Raw genomic sequence first — 18,504 nt, forward strand, 5'->3', positions numbered from 1 at the left:
ATGCAAAGACATCTGTGTACTATATATAAATTTATTATTCAAAAACATATGTGTACTACATATAAATTTATTAAACAAGGACATACAAGGACATCTGTGTACTACATATAAATTTATTATACAAGGACATCTGTGTACTATATATAAATTTATTATACAAGGACATCTGTGTACTACATATAAATCTCTTATACAAGGACATCTGTGTACTACATATAAATTTCTTATACAAGGACATCTGTGTACTACATATAAATTTATTATACAAGGACATCTGTGTACTACATATAAATCTATTATTCAAGGAAATCTGTGTACTACATATAAATTTATTATACAAGGACATCTGTGTACTACATATAAATTTATGATACAGTCACATCTATGTACTACATATAAATTTATTATACAAAGACATCACGTGTACTATATATAAATTTATTATTCAAGGACATCTGTGTACTAAATATAAATTTATTATAGAAGGACATCTGTGTACTATATATAAATTTATTATACAAGGACATCTGTGTACTACATATAAATTTCTTATACAATGACATCTGTGCACTACATATAAATCTCTTATACAGTGACATCTGTGCACTACATATAAATTTATTAAACAAGGACATACAAGGACATCTGTGTACTACATATAAATTTATTATACAAGGACATCTGTGTACTATATATAAATTTATTATACAAGGACATCTGTGTACTACATATAAATCTCTTATACAAGGACATCTGTGTACTACATATAAATTTCTTATACAAGGACATCTGTGTACTACATATAAATTTATTATACAAGGACATCTGTGTACTACATATAAATCTATTATTCAAGGAAATCTGTGTACTACATATAAATTTATTATACAAGGACATCTGTGTACTACATATAAATTTATGATACAGTCACATCTATGTACTACATATAAATTTATTATACAAAGACATCACGTGTACTATATATAAATTTATTATTCAAGGACATCTGTGTACTAAATATAAATTTATTATAGAAGGACATCTGTGTACTATATATAAATTTATTATACAAGGACATCTGTGTACTACATATAAATTTCTTATACAATGACATCTGTGCACTACATATAAATCTCTTATACAATGACATCTGTGCACTACATATAAATTTATTATACAAGGACATCTGTGTACTACATATAAATTTCTTATACAAGGACATCTGTGCGCTACATATAAATCTATTATTCAAGGACATATGTGTACTACATATAAATTTATGATACAAAGACATCTATGTACTACATATAAAATTATTATACAAGGACATATGTGTACTACATATAAATTTCTTATACAAAGACGTCTGTGTACTACATATAAATCTATTATTCAAGGACATCTGTACACTACATATAAATTTATTATACAAGGACATACAAAAACATCTATGTACTACATATACATTTATTATACAAATGCATCTGTGTACTACATAAAAATTTATTATACAAAGGCATCTGTGTACTATATATAAATGCATTATTCAAGGATATTTGTGTGGTATATACTGCATATTAATTTATTATGCAAGGACATTGTGTACTACACAATACACATCAATTTATTATGCAAGGGCATTGTGTACTACATAATACACATCAATTTATTATGCAAGGACATTGTGTACTACACACTACACATCAATTTATTATGCAAGGGCATTGTGTACTACATACTACACATCATTTTATTATGCAAGGGCATTGTGTACTACACACTACACATCAATTTATTATGCATGGGCATTGTGTACTACATAATACACATCGATTTATTATGCAAGGGCATTGTGTACTACATACTACACATCAATTTATTATGCAAGAGCATTGTGTACTACATACTACACATCAATTTATTATGCAAGGACATTGTGTACTACATGCTACACATCAATTTATTATGCAAGGGCATTGTGTACTACATACTACACATCAATATATTATGCAAGGACATTGTGTACTACACACTACACATCAATCTATTATGCATGGGCATTGTGTACTACATACTACACATCAATTTATTATGCAAGGGCATTGTGTACTACATACTACATATCAATTTATTATGCAAGGACATTGTGTACTACACACTACACATCAATTTATTATGCAAGGACATTGTGTACTACACACTACACATCAATTTATTATGCAAGGGCATTGTGTACTACATACTACACATCAATTTATTATGCAAGGACATTGTGTACTACATACTACACATCAATTTATTATGCAAGGACATTGTGTACTACACACTACACATCAATTTATTATGCAAGGACATTGTGTACTACACACTACACATCAATTTATTATGCAAGGGCATTGTGTACTATATACACATCAATTTATTATGCAAGGACATTGTGTACTACATACTACACATCAATTTATTATGCAAGGACATTGTGTACTACACACTACACATCAATTTATTATGCAAGGACATTGTGTACTACACACTACACATCAATTTATTATGCAAGGGCATTGTGTACTACATACTACATATTAATTTATTATGCAAGGGCATTGTGTACTACATACTACACATCAATTTATTATGCAAGGGCATTGTGTACTACATACTACATATTAATATATTATGCAAGGACATTGTGTACTACACAATACACATCAATTTATTATGCAAGGGCATTGTGTACTACATACTACACATCAATTTATTATGCATGGGCATTGTGTACTACATACTACACATCAATATATTATGCAAGGGCATTGCGTACTACATACTACACATCAATATATTATGCAAGGGCATTGTGTACTACATACTACATATCAATTTATTATGCAAGACATTGTGTACTTAAGCTTATCCAGCAATAATTATGGCCTTGTTAACTGATGATTTGTCAGCTTTATCTTTCTCACTATACGTGTACAAATTCAACCTAACACACTTTTGTTTTCACTCAGTTTTCTTTAAATTTTCCTAGTAGCTAAAATTTACTATCTGATAAATTGATTCAGATTTCAAACAAAATCTGTGATATTAAAGAAAAAGCTATAATAATTAGTGGTTGTGGTTATTTTTGAGTTGGTGATTCATCAATCACCAGCAGAATATATTTATTTCAACTGCTCTGATGGCCTAAGTGTTTAGAGCATCCACCTCAGATGCAGTAATACCAAAGACTTATAAAAATGGTACCAGCAGCTGCCTCACTGGGCACTCTGCATTAATAGGTTAGTGTTCAGACTGGTCAACCTGGTGTCAGGATGTGACTGGGTGGGACATGATACCACATGTCTACATCATGATGCCAAAGTGCTACACTATAAGCTGCCACACTGCAAACATCGAAGCAATATGACTAATATTGATAAAGCTACTTTATAAATCACACACACACACAAATATTTATTTCACTGACTGGCCCATTATTTTCACTCAATTTTGAACAGACTGCTTGCTGTGGTCATCATTGTCATAGCACTGGTACATTAGTTTGCTGTGGTCATCATGGCCATATCCCTGGTACATTACTTTGCTGTGGTCATCATGGCCATAGCCCTGGTATGTTAGTTTGCTGTGGTGGTCATGGTCATATCCCTGGTACATTAGTTTGCAGTGGTCATCATGGCCATATCCTTGGTATGTTAGTTTGCTGTGGTGGTCATGGTCATATCCCTGGTACATTAGTTTGCAGTGGTCATCATGGCCATAGCCCTGGTATGTTAGTTTGCTGTGGTGGTCATGGTCATATCCCTGGTACATTAGATTGCAGTGGTCATCATGGCCATAGCCCTGGTATGTTAGTTTGCTGTGGTCATCATGGCCATAGCCCTGGTATGTTAGTTTGCTGTGGTCATCATGGCCATATCCCTGGTACATTAGTTTGCAGTGGTCATCATGGCCATAGCCCTGGTATGTTAGTTTGCTGTGGTCATCATGGCCATATCCTTGGTATGTTAGTTTGCTGTGGTGGTCATGGTCATATCCCTGATACATTAGTTTGCTGTGGTCATCATGGCCATATCCCTGGTACATTAGTTTGCTGTCGTCATCATGGCCATATCCCAGGTATGTTAGTTTGCTGTGGTCATCATGGCCATATCCCTGGTACATTAGTTTGCTGTGATCATCATGGCCATAGTCCTGGTACATTACTTTGCTGTCATCATCATGGCCATATCCATGGTATGTTAGTTTGCTGTGGTCATCATGGCCATATCCCTGGTACATTACTTTGCTGTCATCATCATGGTCATATCCTGGTATGATAGTTTGCTGTGGTCATCATGGCCATATCCCTGGTACATTACTTTGCTGTGGTCATCATGGCCATATCCCTGGTATGTTAGTTTGCTGTAGTCATCATGGCCATATCCCTGGTATGTTAGTTTGCTATAGTCATTATGGCCATAGCCCTGGTATGATAGTTTGCTGTGGTCATTGTGGCCGTATCCCTGGTATGTTAGTTTGCTGTGGTCATCATGGCCGTATCCCTGGTATGTTAGTTTGCTGTAGTCATCTTGGCCATAGCCCTGGCATGTTAGTTTGCTGTAGTCATCATGGCCATAGCCCTGGCATGTTAGTTTGCTGTAGTCATCATGGCCATATCCATGGTACATTAGTTTGCTGTAGTCATCATGGCCATGGCCTGGTACAATAGTTTGCTGTGGTCATCATGGCCATATCCCTGGTATATTAGTTTGCTGTGGTCATCATGGCCATATCCCTGGTACATTAGTTTGCAGTGGTCATCATGGCCATATCCCTGGTATGATAGTTTGCTGTGGTCATTGTGGCCATATCCTTGGTATGTTAGTTTGCTGTGGTCATCATGGCCATATCCCTGGTATGTTAGTTTGCTGTGGTCATCATGGCCATATCCCTGGTACATTAGTTTGCTGTAGTCATCATGGCCATATCCCTCGTATGATAGTTTGCTGTGGTCATTGTGGCCATATCCTTGGTATGTTAGTTTGCTGTGGTCATCGTGGCCATATCCTTGGTATGTTAGTTTGCTGTGGTGGTCATGGTTATATCCTTGGTACATTAGTTTGCAGTGGTCATCATGGCCATATCCCTGGTATGTTAGTTTGCTGTGGTCATCATGGCCATAACCCTGGTACATTAGTTTGCTGTTGTCATCATGGCCATAGCCCTGGTATGTTAGTTTGCTGTGGTCATCATGGCCATATCCATGGTATGTTAGTTTGCTGTGATCATCATGGCCATAGCCCTGGTTTGTTAGTTTGATGCAGTCATCATGGCCATAGCCCTGGTACATTAGTTTGCTGTGGTCATCATGGCCATAGCCCTGGTATGTTAGTTTGCTGTCGTCATCATGGCCATAGCCCTGGTACATTAGTTTGCTGTGGTCATCATGGCCATATCTATGGTATGTTAGTTTGCTGTCATCATCATGGCCATATCCCTGGTACATTGGTTTGCTGTCGTCATCATGGCCATATCCCTGGTATGTTAGTTTGATGCAGTCATCATGGCCATAGCCCTGGTATGTTAGTTTGCTGTGGTCATCATGGCCATATCCATGGTATGTTAGTTTGCTGTGGTCATCATGGCCATATCCCTGGTACATTAGTTTGCTGTGGTCATCATGGCCATAACCCTGGTACATTAGTTTGCTGTGGTCATCATGGCCATATCCATGGTATGTTAGTTTGCTGTGGTCATCATGGCCATATCCCTGGTACATTACTTTGCTGTCATCATCATGGCCATATCCTTGGTATGATAGTTTGCTGTAGTCATCATGGCCATATCCCTGGTACATTACTTTGCTGTGGTCATCATGGCCATATCCCTGGTATGTTAGTTTGCTGTAGTCATCATGGCCATATCCATGGTATGTTAGTTTGCTATAGTCATTATGGCCATATCCCTGGTATGATAGTTTGCTGTGGTCATTGTGGCCGTATCCCTGGTATGTTAATTTGCTGTGGTCATCATGGCCATATCCCTGGTATGTTAGTTTGCTGTAGTCATCTTGGCCATAGCCCTGGTATGTTAGTTTGCTGTAGTCATCATGGCCATAGCCCTGGTAAGTTAGTTTGCTGTAGTCTTCATGGCCATATCCATGGTACATTAGTTTGCTGTAGTCATCATGGCCATGGCCTGGTACAATAGTTTGCTGTGGTCATCATGGCCATAGCCCTGGTATGTTAGTTTGCTATGGTCATCATGGCGATATCCCTGGTATGTTAGTTTGCTGTGGTCATCATGGCCATATCCATGGTACATTAGTTTGCTGTAGTCATCATGGCCATGGCCTGGTACAGTAGTTTGCTGTGGTCATCATACTCATGGCCCTGGTATGTTAGTTTGCTATAGTCATTATGGCCATGGCCTGGTACATTAGTTTACTTTAGTCATCATGGCCATTGCCTGGTACATTAGTTTTCTGTAGTCATCATGGCCATAGCCTGGTTCATTAGTTTGCTCTCGTCATCATACTCATGGCCCTTGTATGTTAGTTTGCTATAGTCATTATGGCCATGGCCTGGTACATTAGTTTACTTTAGTCATCATGGCCATGGCCTGGTACATTAGTTTTCTGTAGTCATCATGGCCATGGCCTGGTACATTAGTTTGCTGTAGTCATCATGGCCATAGCCCTGATATACTAGTTTGCTGTCGTCATTATGGCCATGGCCATGGTACATTAGTTTGCTGTAGTCATCATGGCCATGGCCTGGTACATTAGTTTGCTGTGGTCATCATGGCCATATCCCTGGTACATTAGTTTGCTGTAGTCATCATGGCCATGGCCTGGTACATTAGTTTGCTATGGTTATCATGGCCATAGTCCTGGTATGTTAGTTTGCTGTGGTCATCATGGCTATAGACCTGATACATTACTGGTAATTTGCTGCTTTGTCTTTTTCACACATAAAGTCGTTCCAGCATTGATTATAAAGACCTGTAATGTATAGCTCATGAAACAATGCTGCATTAAATACAAATGCCAAATGTCTGACCCTCAATATATATGCACATTTGTGAAGGAGCTTGAAAACCAAATCTTATTGACCTTGGCTTCAAGTAATAGGTCATTGTTTATTTACATTTGTGTATTTCACTGAGTATAGAAACACACCAACTTGTTAGGACAATGACTTGTAAACAGACTTACTTGTAGTTATATAAAAAATTTGATCAGACGTTGTATTTAGTTTCATTCGAATAAACAAGTTGACAGCAATCTGATATCAAGATATGAGGTCGTCATTCAGGATTTTAGTTCTCCAGTTTGGTGATATATCTGAAGAATACCTTGAATGATGCTTCTTTACTGTTTTAAATAATGAGTAATTATAGCTTTAACCATGTGGCTACATCTGAAATTATCTCATTAATATGATAACTCTAACATATGAGAATATAGTTTTGCTACACAATTTTCTATGTTGGAGTTTCTTAAGAATATCAAAGATGGTTTCACTACTCAGAAGTTAAAATGAATTAAAAAAACAGATTTACTGTGGATTCCACAACAGTCAGTTCTTTCATGGGATCCTTGTTCATCATAAAATGGTAGTTGTACAGTAAACTTTCTTTTTCAGATACTTTTCCGTAAATATGGATGGACCAAGAACTCATACTTATTCCCATTCTATCGCAAAGAGGCAAACTTGTACAACTTTGATGATTACTCCAGTAAAGGTTCAGCTGTATATCCAGTAAGGAAATTCCATCGAAATATGCATGGCCAAAAAGTGGCTGCATCCAGGAATCCAGAAGTGGCAGCCATCTTGGAAAGTATGTCTTTTGTTTTGTTCTTGGCATTAACTTGGCATAGTGATCACTTTTCATTTGTGTCCATTGTACATTAAGGATGTGCAGGATCTTTGGATTAAACTCAGTCTTTTTACTTTCCTTCTTTCTATGTTAAATGGGATTAGCTGATCATCTTTTGTTGTAGATTAAAGTTTCTAGACCAAACATTGTGGATTGTCTGCATTTAGGGTAAGAAATTATCTTTGGATTATGGGACTAAAGGTCAGAGGCCAGAGGTTTGGGTCATGGTAAGTTTAGACAAAAATCAGATTCATACACATTAAATGTTTGTGAAGTCCAAAAAATACCTTGACCAAATATAATAGTAATTGAGATCAGTTGGTTAATATCCTCCAGACTCATCCATACCATGTATGTGCCTGCAGGGGACTATTAAACATGGGGTGGGGGAAATCTTTTTAATATGTACATATGCATGTTCATATCTTAAAGTACTGAAATGTCTATGTGAAATTTTAAAAAAACATTTGTATTGTATTCTGATATGTGAATGGAATTGTGAGGACTTAGCAGTAAACATGATTGTACATGGAGATGTGAGGACTTGGCAGTAAATTTGATTGTACATGGAAGTGTGAGGACCTAGCAGTAAACATGATTGTACATGGAAATGTGAGGTCAGCAGTAAATTTGTTTTTTGTACATGGAATTGTGAGGACTTAGCAGTAAACATGATTGTACATTGAAGTGTGCTCGTGGGTCGGTGGTTCTTTTCGGGTCTTCCTGGGTTCTTCCTCCACCAATAATACTGGCCGCCATGTATAGCCTATCGTGTGCTGAAAAATGGCATTAAACCCCACAACAACAACAACATGGAAATGTGAGGACTCAACAGTAAATTTGATTTTACATGAAATTGTGAGGACTTAGCAGTAAACATGATTGTACATGGAAGTGTGAGGACTTAGCAGTAACATGATTGTACATGGAAATGTGAGGACTTAGCAATAAACATGATTGTACATGGAAATGTGATGACTTAGCAGTAAATATGATTGTACATGGAAATGTGAGGACTCAGCAGTAAGTATGATTGTACATGGAAGTGGGATTATTTAGCAGTAAACATGATTGTACATGGAAATGTGAGGACTTAGCAGTAAACATAATTATACATGAAAGTGTGGGGAGATTGGCCTGATGACAGGATTTTGGGGCCCCAAGTGGCCGAGTGGTCTAAAGCGCTCTTCGTTACGGATCACTGCCATCTCACCTCTGTCTGCGGCAGTTCGAGTCTAAGATTCAGCCAATGTGGGTATGTGAGAAAGCTTGCCAGTAGCTTCTCAAGGGTCAGTGGTTCTTTCCGGGGGTTTTCTGGGTTCTTCCTCCACCATTAATACTGGCCGCCATATATAGCCTATCATGTGCTGAAAAATGGCATTAAACCCAACAACAACAACAACAGCAACAGGTGGTTGCTTAACAGGTGATAATACTACATCTGTGTACATATGTACAGGATTTTAAAAAGTGGCTGTTAACAACGATGAACGCTTTTTACTGGTGACTCACAATACAATGTTGATGGATGTAATACACATTTAGATGTAAATGTAAAATGATAACTATTCATATATACTACCTACTTATAATTGCAGACATCGGTACACAGGTTGAGAATGATGACTTCTGGGATTATGACAAACAAGTTGACCTTGAGGCATTCAACTCAAAGACTCTATATGATACTCTATCTAAGCAGTCCCTCAGTGTTACCAAGGTGATTGGCAAACAAAAGGAGGAGGTGAGAAGATTAAACTCAGTTTATCACATAATACTCAACTTTATTATTATTATTATTATTATGTTGTCATATCATGAAAACTTGTCACAACAGTGTGTGGCATAACACTAAACAATAACATAACAATGACATTGAATAATGTAAAGTCCTTAATGCTTTGTGATAAATTGAATCATGTTCATTGATATTAAACCTTTGTATCTCATTGGGTAATACAATGTACCACTCACTGTAAGCAGTTTTGTGGTGAATAACATTGATCAACTCTTTTAATAAAATTTCATATTAAATACAATAAAGCATTTTTATCTCACCTGGATGAAGAGATAGCAAAATACATGTATATGCTTTTCAGGCATCAGTGGTGATATCAGTGGTATAATTGTTAGCAGTTCTTCGGTTTTATAGTTGTGCATGTCATGTGACACATAGTACAGCTGATAAGTGATGACGCTGTTGGATTTTTCCTTACAATTTTTTTTTCTAAAACTTAAAGTGCTGTTGTAATTTGTTTCTTGTACTATTTGAAAAAAAACAGTGGAATCATGTTGTACCTGCCATCAGGGAAGTACATGCTTGATGCTTCATGTCATACAAATAATACATGTGAAATTGTTACAGTGTATTAACTGTATAGTTTAACAGTTAACTACAAAGTGAATCCTTTTGGCCAATCTCAGATAGGTTGCCAGATTTGTAACTTAATTTGTAGCAGTTTCCTTTGAGGTGTTTTTAGATTTCAAACTACCAAGTGTATCCTTTTGGCCAATCTCGGATAGGTTGCCATACTTGTAACTTAATCTGTAGCGGTTTGCTTTGAGGTGTTTTTAGATTTCAAACTACAAATTGAATCGTTTTGGACAATCTCAGATAGGTTGCCATACTTGTGACAATTTGTAGCAGTTTCCTTTGAGGTGTTTTTAGATTTCAAACTACCAAGTGAATCCTTTTGGCCAATCTCAGATAGGCTGCCATACTTGTGACAATTTGTAGCAGTTTCCTTTGAGGTGTTTTTAGATTTCAAACTACCAATTGAATCCTTTTGGCCAATCTCGGATAGGTTGCCATACTTGTAACTTAATCTGTAGCGGTTTGCTTTGAGGTGTTTTTAGATTTCAAACTACAAATTGAATCGTTTTGGACAATCTCAGATAGGTTGCCATACTTGTGACAATTTGTAGCAGTTTCCTTTGAGGTGTTTTTAGATTTCAAACTACCAAGTGAATCCTTTTGGCCAATCTCAGATAGGCTGCCATACTTGTGACAATTTGTAGCAGTTTCCTTTGAGGTGTTTTTAGATTTCAAACTACCAAGTGAATCCTTTTGGCCAATCTCAGATAGGCTGCCATACTTGTGACAATTTGTAGCAGTTTCCTTTGAGGTGTTTTTAGATTTCAAACTACCAAGTGAATCCTTTTAGCCAATCTCAGATAGGCTGCCATACTTGTGACAATTTGTAGCAGTTTCCTTTGAGGTGTTTTTAGATTTCAAACTACCAAGTGAATCCTTTTGGCCAATCTTGGATAGGCTGCCATACTTTTGACCTAATCTGTAGGAGTTTGCTGAATAAAAATGATTGTAAAACTTTTTTATTTCCTTTCTATGTTAGACAAACTCTAGCTGGTTATGAAGATTAATCCACAAAGAAAATGGACAGGAAAAGAGCATGATTCTGCAAATGTAATTTTTTAAAAACTATTTCTGTCAGAATAACATTAATATATAAATAGCTGTGTTTAGCATATATGCAAAAAAATGTACTTAAGATTTAAATCCATCTTGCCTCCCCTCATTTTTCACCACCTGGATGAATAGGAGTCTGGGGAGGATTCAGAGATAGGTGTCATGACATTTTCTTAATTTTCAATGAAATTATTCTAATGTTCTTTCCTCTGTATAACAGGTCAAGGAGCTTTACCAGAAGATTTCTGGGGAAACAAACTCTCTCAAGGGACTGTGGGCAGCTAAACTGAACCTAAAGGGTAAAACAGCACTTGCCACTGATGAAGATCTGATGTCATTTGAAAAGAAGCTGCACGCACTAGAGGAGGAGTTAGAGAGACGAAAAGAACTTGGTCGTCAGTTCCGCTCAATTCTTCACAAACAACTTGAGCTGAAACTTGAAGATGAAAAGTGTAGAGAAAGCCATCAGGTAGAATTTTACATTAAAATTTTCATTGATGTAAGTGGCCCTGATTAAATATGGTGTCAGGCAGTGCAGTGATAATTTTTTCTTGAATATTTTCTCCCACAGATGATTGAAATACAATCACATGTAGACTAAACAGTGGGTAGTGCTTTGGATGATATGCTATAATTATAGGTTACTGCATTTGTAGGGAAAAATATGAACAACCTTGGGAGTGCAGTATATCCAACCAACAAAACAAGTTCATATTTTTGCATACAAATGCAGTAACCTTTTTATTATATGTTCATTTTCTTATTCTACCTGAGGCTTAATTATATAAACAAAAATACTCTACAAGAAACAAAGTAACTGAATGTATGCCATATTCCAAACTAAATACACAAGCGCAGATTCATCATTACACAACAATAACATTATTAATGCACACATAATTCTGCCGTGATAAATTTCAACTTATTTGTGCGCTAGACATAACTTTCAAAAGAAAAAGGCATTTTGGTCTACTTAAATATGAAATTTGGAGTCATATTGTGAATGAATGCACATTGCAACAACTTTACCATTTGATCTGGAATGAATAGATTTTGGTAATTTTGTTGATTCTACAAAATTTTTTGATTATGGACTGGATTTATCTGTGCCAATTTTGCATGAAGTACATCTGATTTCAGCAGCAAGGGTGCAGTGTGTTGACATCTGCAAGCATGTTTCTGTTCTGTCATTGAATGTTTGAAATCATAATGTGGGAAAAATATGAAGTCTTTCAATTGCAGTTATCAGAGAGATGATTTGGAATATAATGTTTATTTCATTTTGAGTGCAGTAAGGAGGATGTAAATGCATTTGAATATAGTCGAAATTACAGTACAATTTCAACATGTGTAATCTAGCTTGAAAACCCATGACATGGCTCATGTAATTCGGATTTTCAGAACTAAGAAAGTACATTTATAAAACTGTAAGTATATTTTCTGCCATTTTTATTACCAGCTAAAGAAGACAGTTTATGCCTTGTCACTTGCATGTTATTTGTAGGGACCCATAATTTTATGAAATCTGGCATGTATCGCTAGCCTAAATCCGAAACATTGTATGAAGAAAGTTAACATGGAATGTGGCAAAGCAGCTGGTATGTGGCAGTCCACGAAACATGTGCTTTACTTCATTCAGAAACAAATTTAATCAACCAAAACGTAAAGTGCCTACTACGTAAGTGTACATGATTTGTTTACAGAGTAGTTACTAATACACTACTGGGCACATGTGAGTGCAATATGAAGTGAATGTGAGTGCAGTATCATAAAATACTGAACGATTCTGACAATGTAATGTTAATGGAGAAAAAAAATGAGTCTATAATAACTATTATTATACAGTATATCAGTATATCAAATGTACTTTTACTTAAATGAGACACACAATCTGTTTACTGAGTTGGTAAGTAGACCATGTCAGCAAGCACTTTGCAAGGTTTAGTAAATTGGATTCCCTAATTTGTAGACTTTGTCAGCAAACTGCTTAAATAGGTCAGTAAATCTGATTCCCTAATCAATCACAGTATTAACAACTAGTCATGCCATTTGACCAAATAAACAGCCATTGGAAGAAGAGAGAATACAAGTGTCACAAAATTTTCATCATCGAAAAAAATATTATTAAATGTCCCAACAATGCATAACATTAAAAAAATTATTATAAATACTAATTCATAATGCTTTAGATTTTATGGTGACCCAGCATGATAAATATGATGCTTGTGAATAATGGATCGAACCTTTGAAAACAACAGCACAGCAATAGATTTGTTTGTCATTGTATAGGTAAATTACCAAGCTGCTCTTCGGGAGGCTCACAGACTTCTGACAGAACACACTGATAAAATCCAACGCAATCAGCTCATGAGGGATGGAGAGTTTGACCATGCTACTCATAATGCAATGGAGCGTCGTGTCAGTCTCCTGATTGAAAAGATGTCTGGGGAGGTGAAATCAGAGAGTGAGAGACTGGGATCATGGGGTATACTTGGACAAGGGACAGGAGCCAGACTGGTTTTGCCTGGTGGAAAGAACCCAGCAACCAGTCAGGATCTATTTGGTAATTAAGAATAAAAGGAATAAAGCACTATATATATATATATATATATATATATATATATATATATATATATATATATGAGTTGTTGCAAAGTTGATTCATGAATGACTTCAGTTGAGTTCAGCTCTCACTTTGGGCATAGTTTTATAATCCCTGCAAATTAAGTTCTATGGGGTTAAGAATACTGAAATCTATTATCCATCACACTTCTTTTATTTATTATCTCCTGAACGAGTTTTGATAAGTTCATAAGTTAATATACTTTTCCACCTTGTCTAGACATTTTGTCGTGTAAAGCTGTCTATCGTAAGTATTTTATTATTTTATTATTTACAGTTTTATTCAGATTGTGTCCAAACATCCATCTGTTCATTTTGTGTAACACTGTTGTTGGGTAGAACCATTTATAAAATATTTATCAAAAGAAGCTTCATTGTTGAATATGACTTCCTAGGCATTTATAATAAATAAATCTAATAAGTAATTGTGTAATGTATACCCTGCTTAGGCATGGGGATCATAAAACTATGATCTTATGTCTGAGTTAGCACTATCAGCCAATCAGAAACAAGTTTGCAAAAGTAATGTTATTTATGATTGGTCAAAATAAAATATGAGATTGACATGATAATTCCATTCTGACATCAGTATGACATCATCAATATGACATCATCAATATGACATCAGTATGACATCATCAATATGACATCATCAGTATGACATCATCAGTATGACATCATCAGTATGACATCATCAATATGACATCATTATGACATCAGTATGACATCATCAATATGACATTAGTTGTTAAATACATCTTTGCACTGTGAGCTCTGCAATTAAAATAAAATTGTAGGGAATTTAAATAATGAACATATATAACAGATACATGAATGCATGCATGCACGCACACACATAAATACACATACACCACTCCCTTGATAACTTGCACCCTGATAACTTGCAAACCCACATATAATGCGGGGTCCCATTTTTTAAACCAGAAAATACCCCAAAAATTGATCCCTATTTGTTGAACTTGTAGAAAATCATGGTCAAAATTGGTGATGGAAACTTTGATATATCGCTCGTTTTATTGTCGAAAATGATAAGTAGGACCTGGAAATTTTAATCAACATTTTAATCAATATTATGAAATATCAAATTTAAAAATAGGTCATACTATTTTAAAACAACATTCCAAGTACACTGCAATTAACGATATGTAAGGAAAATGTCACTTACACCAAAATGGAGGCAGTACTATAATAAATAAATATAAATGAAGTGATTTTTTTATCAGTTGAAATTTGTGTTCTAGTTCTATCTTTTAGTTCTTCTTAAGTGTAATCATCATAAATGCAATGTGTATTTAAACATAAAATTTGTCAATCTACTGTAAAGTGCAGGCCATGTTTTGATAACTGACTTCCTGTAATATTTGTTGTATTGTTGCACTGAATTAAAAGCTGGCCTCCTCTATTATATCATGTTAATTATGTCTTTTGAATCAAATAAAGGAGGTGGAATAAAAGAAAAGTTAAAAAGGCACGAAATTTCTACAATTAAAAAAAATACTGTTATAAATGTTGTTGTGTACGTAACATAAACTACCTTAAATTAACTGACTCTTTCATAACTGTGAAAAAAGATAGCAGGGCAGCCAAGTGAAATGAATACTCTGTAAAATATAGAGCTCGATTTCACAGATACGGTCCATTGTGGGCAAGCGAGTTTCAGAGAATTCTTGAACTGGCACTTAGATATATCCTCAAGGATGATAAGAAGTTTCATTATTACTTCCACTGAAATTTCAGCATCAATATTGTACTAATTGAACAATACAAAACTTGAGTTACAATGTAGAAGATTGTCTCACAAAATAAATGTCATGTGTTTTTGAAAGAAAGGAATCTTGTTTGGTGGTGTATCAACAGTTAGTCTAGTTCCCTGCTCTGGGGACTCAATTTGGAAGGATGCTATTAAACACCACTACGGGAACCACACTCATCAAGAAAACAAAAAGCAGTGATGTAATACACAGATTTTTTGCATACACATGATGGTCGTTGAAACAATTGGAATGATCTTTCACATGTTGGACATTTTGAAAATAAACAGAATAGCGAACAACTTCATAAGAAAAAGCACATTATTAGAAATTATTATTGACGTGATTGTAAAATGATGTTTCAGTTATTAAACAGCCCAGTTCCCTAATGTTGCCCCCCACACACACACAGTTTTATCGATGTCAGAGTGAATTTTTTAAATTTTTTGAGCTCCCTCGGTAGCTCACCCCCTCGCTCATAGTGTAGTCTTTGCTTGTGGACCCCATTGTGCATGAGTTATCAAGGGAGAGGTTTACATACATACATACATACATACATACATACATACATACATACATACATCCATCCATCCATCCATCCATGCATGTGCACACACAAACACACACACACACATACATATATACATACTTTTTCTTCCATTTACAGGTCCAGACATGAGCATCAAGGCCACAAGTCTCATCGAGCTGGATAAATCAACTGGCCTCATACAAGCAAAGAGTGGTGCTCAGATGATCCTGGAGGATGGAACAATCACAAAAGTTCCACATGACTTTTTTGTGCATCCACAGACTGGTCATGTATTACCAATACAAGGCAATGTTGCCTTGGATCCCATTTCTTCCAGACTGGTCTTTGTGGTTGATTCTGCTACATGTGAGTTGCTTAAGTTATGTGCTCTTGTGAGCGAGTTTCAGGAATTATCAACTTGTCATGTCTGCTGTAGGTCAGTTACTTCAGTTATCATTTCAAATGGGGAAGAGTATAGGGTACAGTTCAAATATTCTTTCAAAACAGAATGGTTAAATTTTTTAAGTCTATAAAAATAGTTATGACTAGTTAGGCAGAAAGCAACATGAATCTTATGCATGAAAAATGCAAATAGAACAAGATCTAATGAAATAAAATAGACTTGTTAAAAATCTACAATATTGATGACGATTTGGACGAGTTGTAGAAGAATTACTAATAAATACTCAGAATATAATAATGATAATAATATCATGCCATTTTGATATATATTACCTAAAATATAACACAAAATTTGTATCAGTTTATCTTGTCAAAACTAAGTTGTGTGCATATATATATATATATATATATATATATATATATATATATATATATATATATATATATTTATACCACATGCATTGAAAATAACATGGCATTTAAAGTGTTGGTATAAAGCAAATTGATATACCAATACTATTGACACTAATACGAATATATAAATATTCTTTCAGCCGCAGGCCTATAGATAAATGATGAATTTCTACTCATTCATTAATCATAAATGACATATGAAAATAACGATAAAAAGTATTAATAGTCCCTGTTCTCTAAATGATATTTAAGTGGTACACAATTTCATCGGAATCCTTTCTTTTTTCCATTCCCCTCTCATGCATAAATGACAAAATAAGCACAAATCTGGAGCGAGAGAGAAAAACATATTGCACTGGATGAAAACATTAAAACTGAACTTGTACCAAGTAGCCTACAGTAATCTGGTTCGTTGTAATGGTATGTTTACGCTTTCCTTGGGATCTATCAGGTGTTCGTAATATCAATGATACATATTGCAATAGCCAGTGACACTAGGCCTATATGTTAAATTTGTCGGTTACGAGGCACATATATTGTATTGTTTTACTCCTTTGTTATTGTTTCTTAAACCTATTATAATGTTCTAAAAATCAATTATTAATTATTAAATATAAAAATGTCCAAATGGTTGCCCTGCTCCCCCCCCTCTGCATTATCCTAGCTAGATACGAGCAAAAATCCATGAAAATATGATCGTTGGGGATTTTTGCTTGTGTTATAGGATGATGTCTCTGGACTTATGAATGATGGCAATGTGAGAGAGGGAGAGAGAGAATTTTATAGTCTTTAGAAATGTTAATTAAAGCAGAATAATGACTTAGATGAACTGTCAATATATTAAAATATTTTAATTACCTCTTTTTGGTTCATCATTTCACTTAGTTTCTATTCCACGCTAATTTCCATACACCAGTATGTGAATGCCTGACAGTGCAGGTTCAGTGTACAAGAAGCTAAGCATGTTTGCAGTGCACTACTTCATAAAAACCATATTTCATGTTTAAATCATGAGTGTGTCTTATATTGATTTAACAAATGTGAATAAAAATAGAAACTGAAAAAGAAAAAAATCAACTTATCAATTTGCATATGTGATTGTGAACAAGAAGACAAATTGTAGAACTACATTTTGTAGCTGACACACTCGCAGGGATGTGAGGAGTTCATTCACTTGGTCAATACACAGTTGTCAGGAGCATGTTGTAACTCCATTTCAAGTGCAAATATGTGTATTTGTATGTGATATAAATAAAATATATAATATATGTATAGTAGGTATGCTGTGTCAATGATATATCAGTCATTGTATAAATATTTCATTGAAAGGAAACTCGAGCAAGCCTCTTTTCCTTTTAATGAAACATTTATACATCTTCTGGTATATCATTGATATAGCCTACATGCTATATATATATATATATATATATATATATATATATATCCATTTTTGAACAAACTTTTTGTCAGTT

General features: G+C 35.1%; 1 protein-coding gene across 1 annotated transcript in view; it reads left to right on the forward strand.

Moving 5' to 3' along the window:
* Positions 1-18,504, forward strand: part of LOC149790601 (uncharacterized) — a 400,967-nt gene that overhangs the window by 342,532 nt on the left and 39,931 nt on the right. Inside the window, exons 114-118 of the mRNA XM_089972700.1 lie at positions 7,632-7,827; positions 9,465-9,610; positions 11,514-11,762; positions 13,583-13,856; positions 16,355-16,582. Coding sequence (XP_089828826.1) covers positions 7,632-7,827; positions 9,465-9,610; positions 11,514-11,762; positions 13,583-13,856; positions 16,355-16,582 — 1,093 coding nt within the window. The remainder of the gene's footprint in view (positions 1-7,631; positions 7,828-9,464; positions 9,611-11,513; positions 11,763-13,582; positions 13,857-16,354; positions 16,583-18,504) is intronic.

This window comes from Sinohyriopsis cumingii, chromosome 10 (genome assembly GCF_028554795.1).
Source record: "Sinohyriopsis cumingii isolate HCF-2022 chromosome 10, ASM2855479v2, whole genome shotgun sequence".
In the NCBI taxonomy this organism is placed as follows: Eukaryota; Metazoa; Mollusca; class Bivalvia; order Unionida; family Unionidae; genus Sinohyriopsis; species Sinohyriopsis cumingii.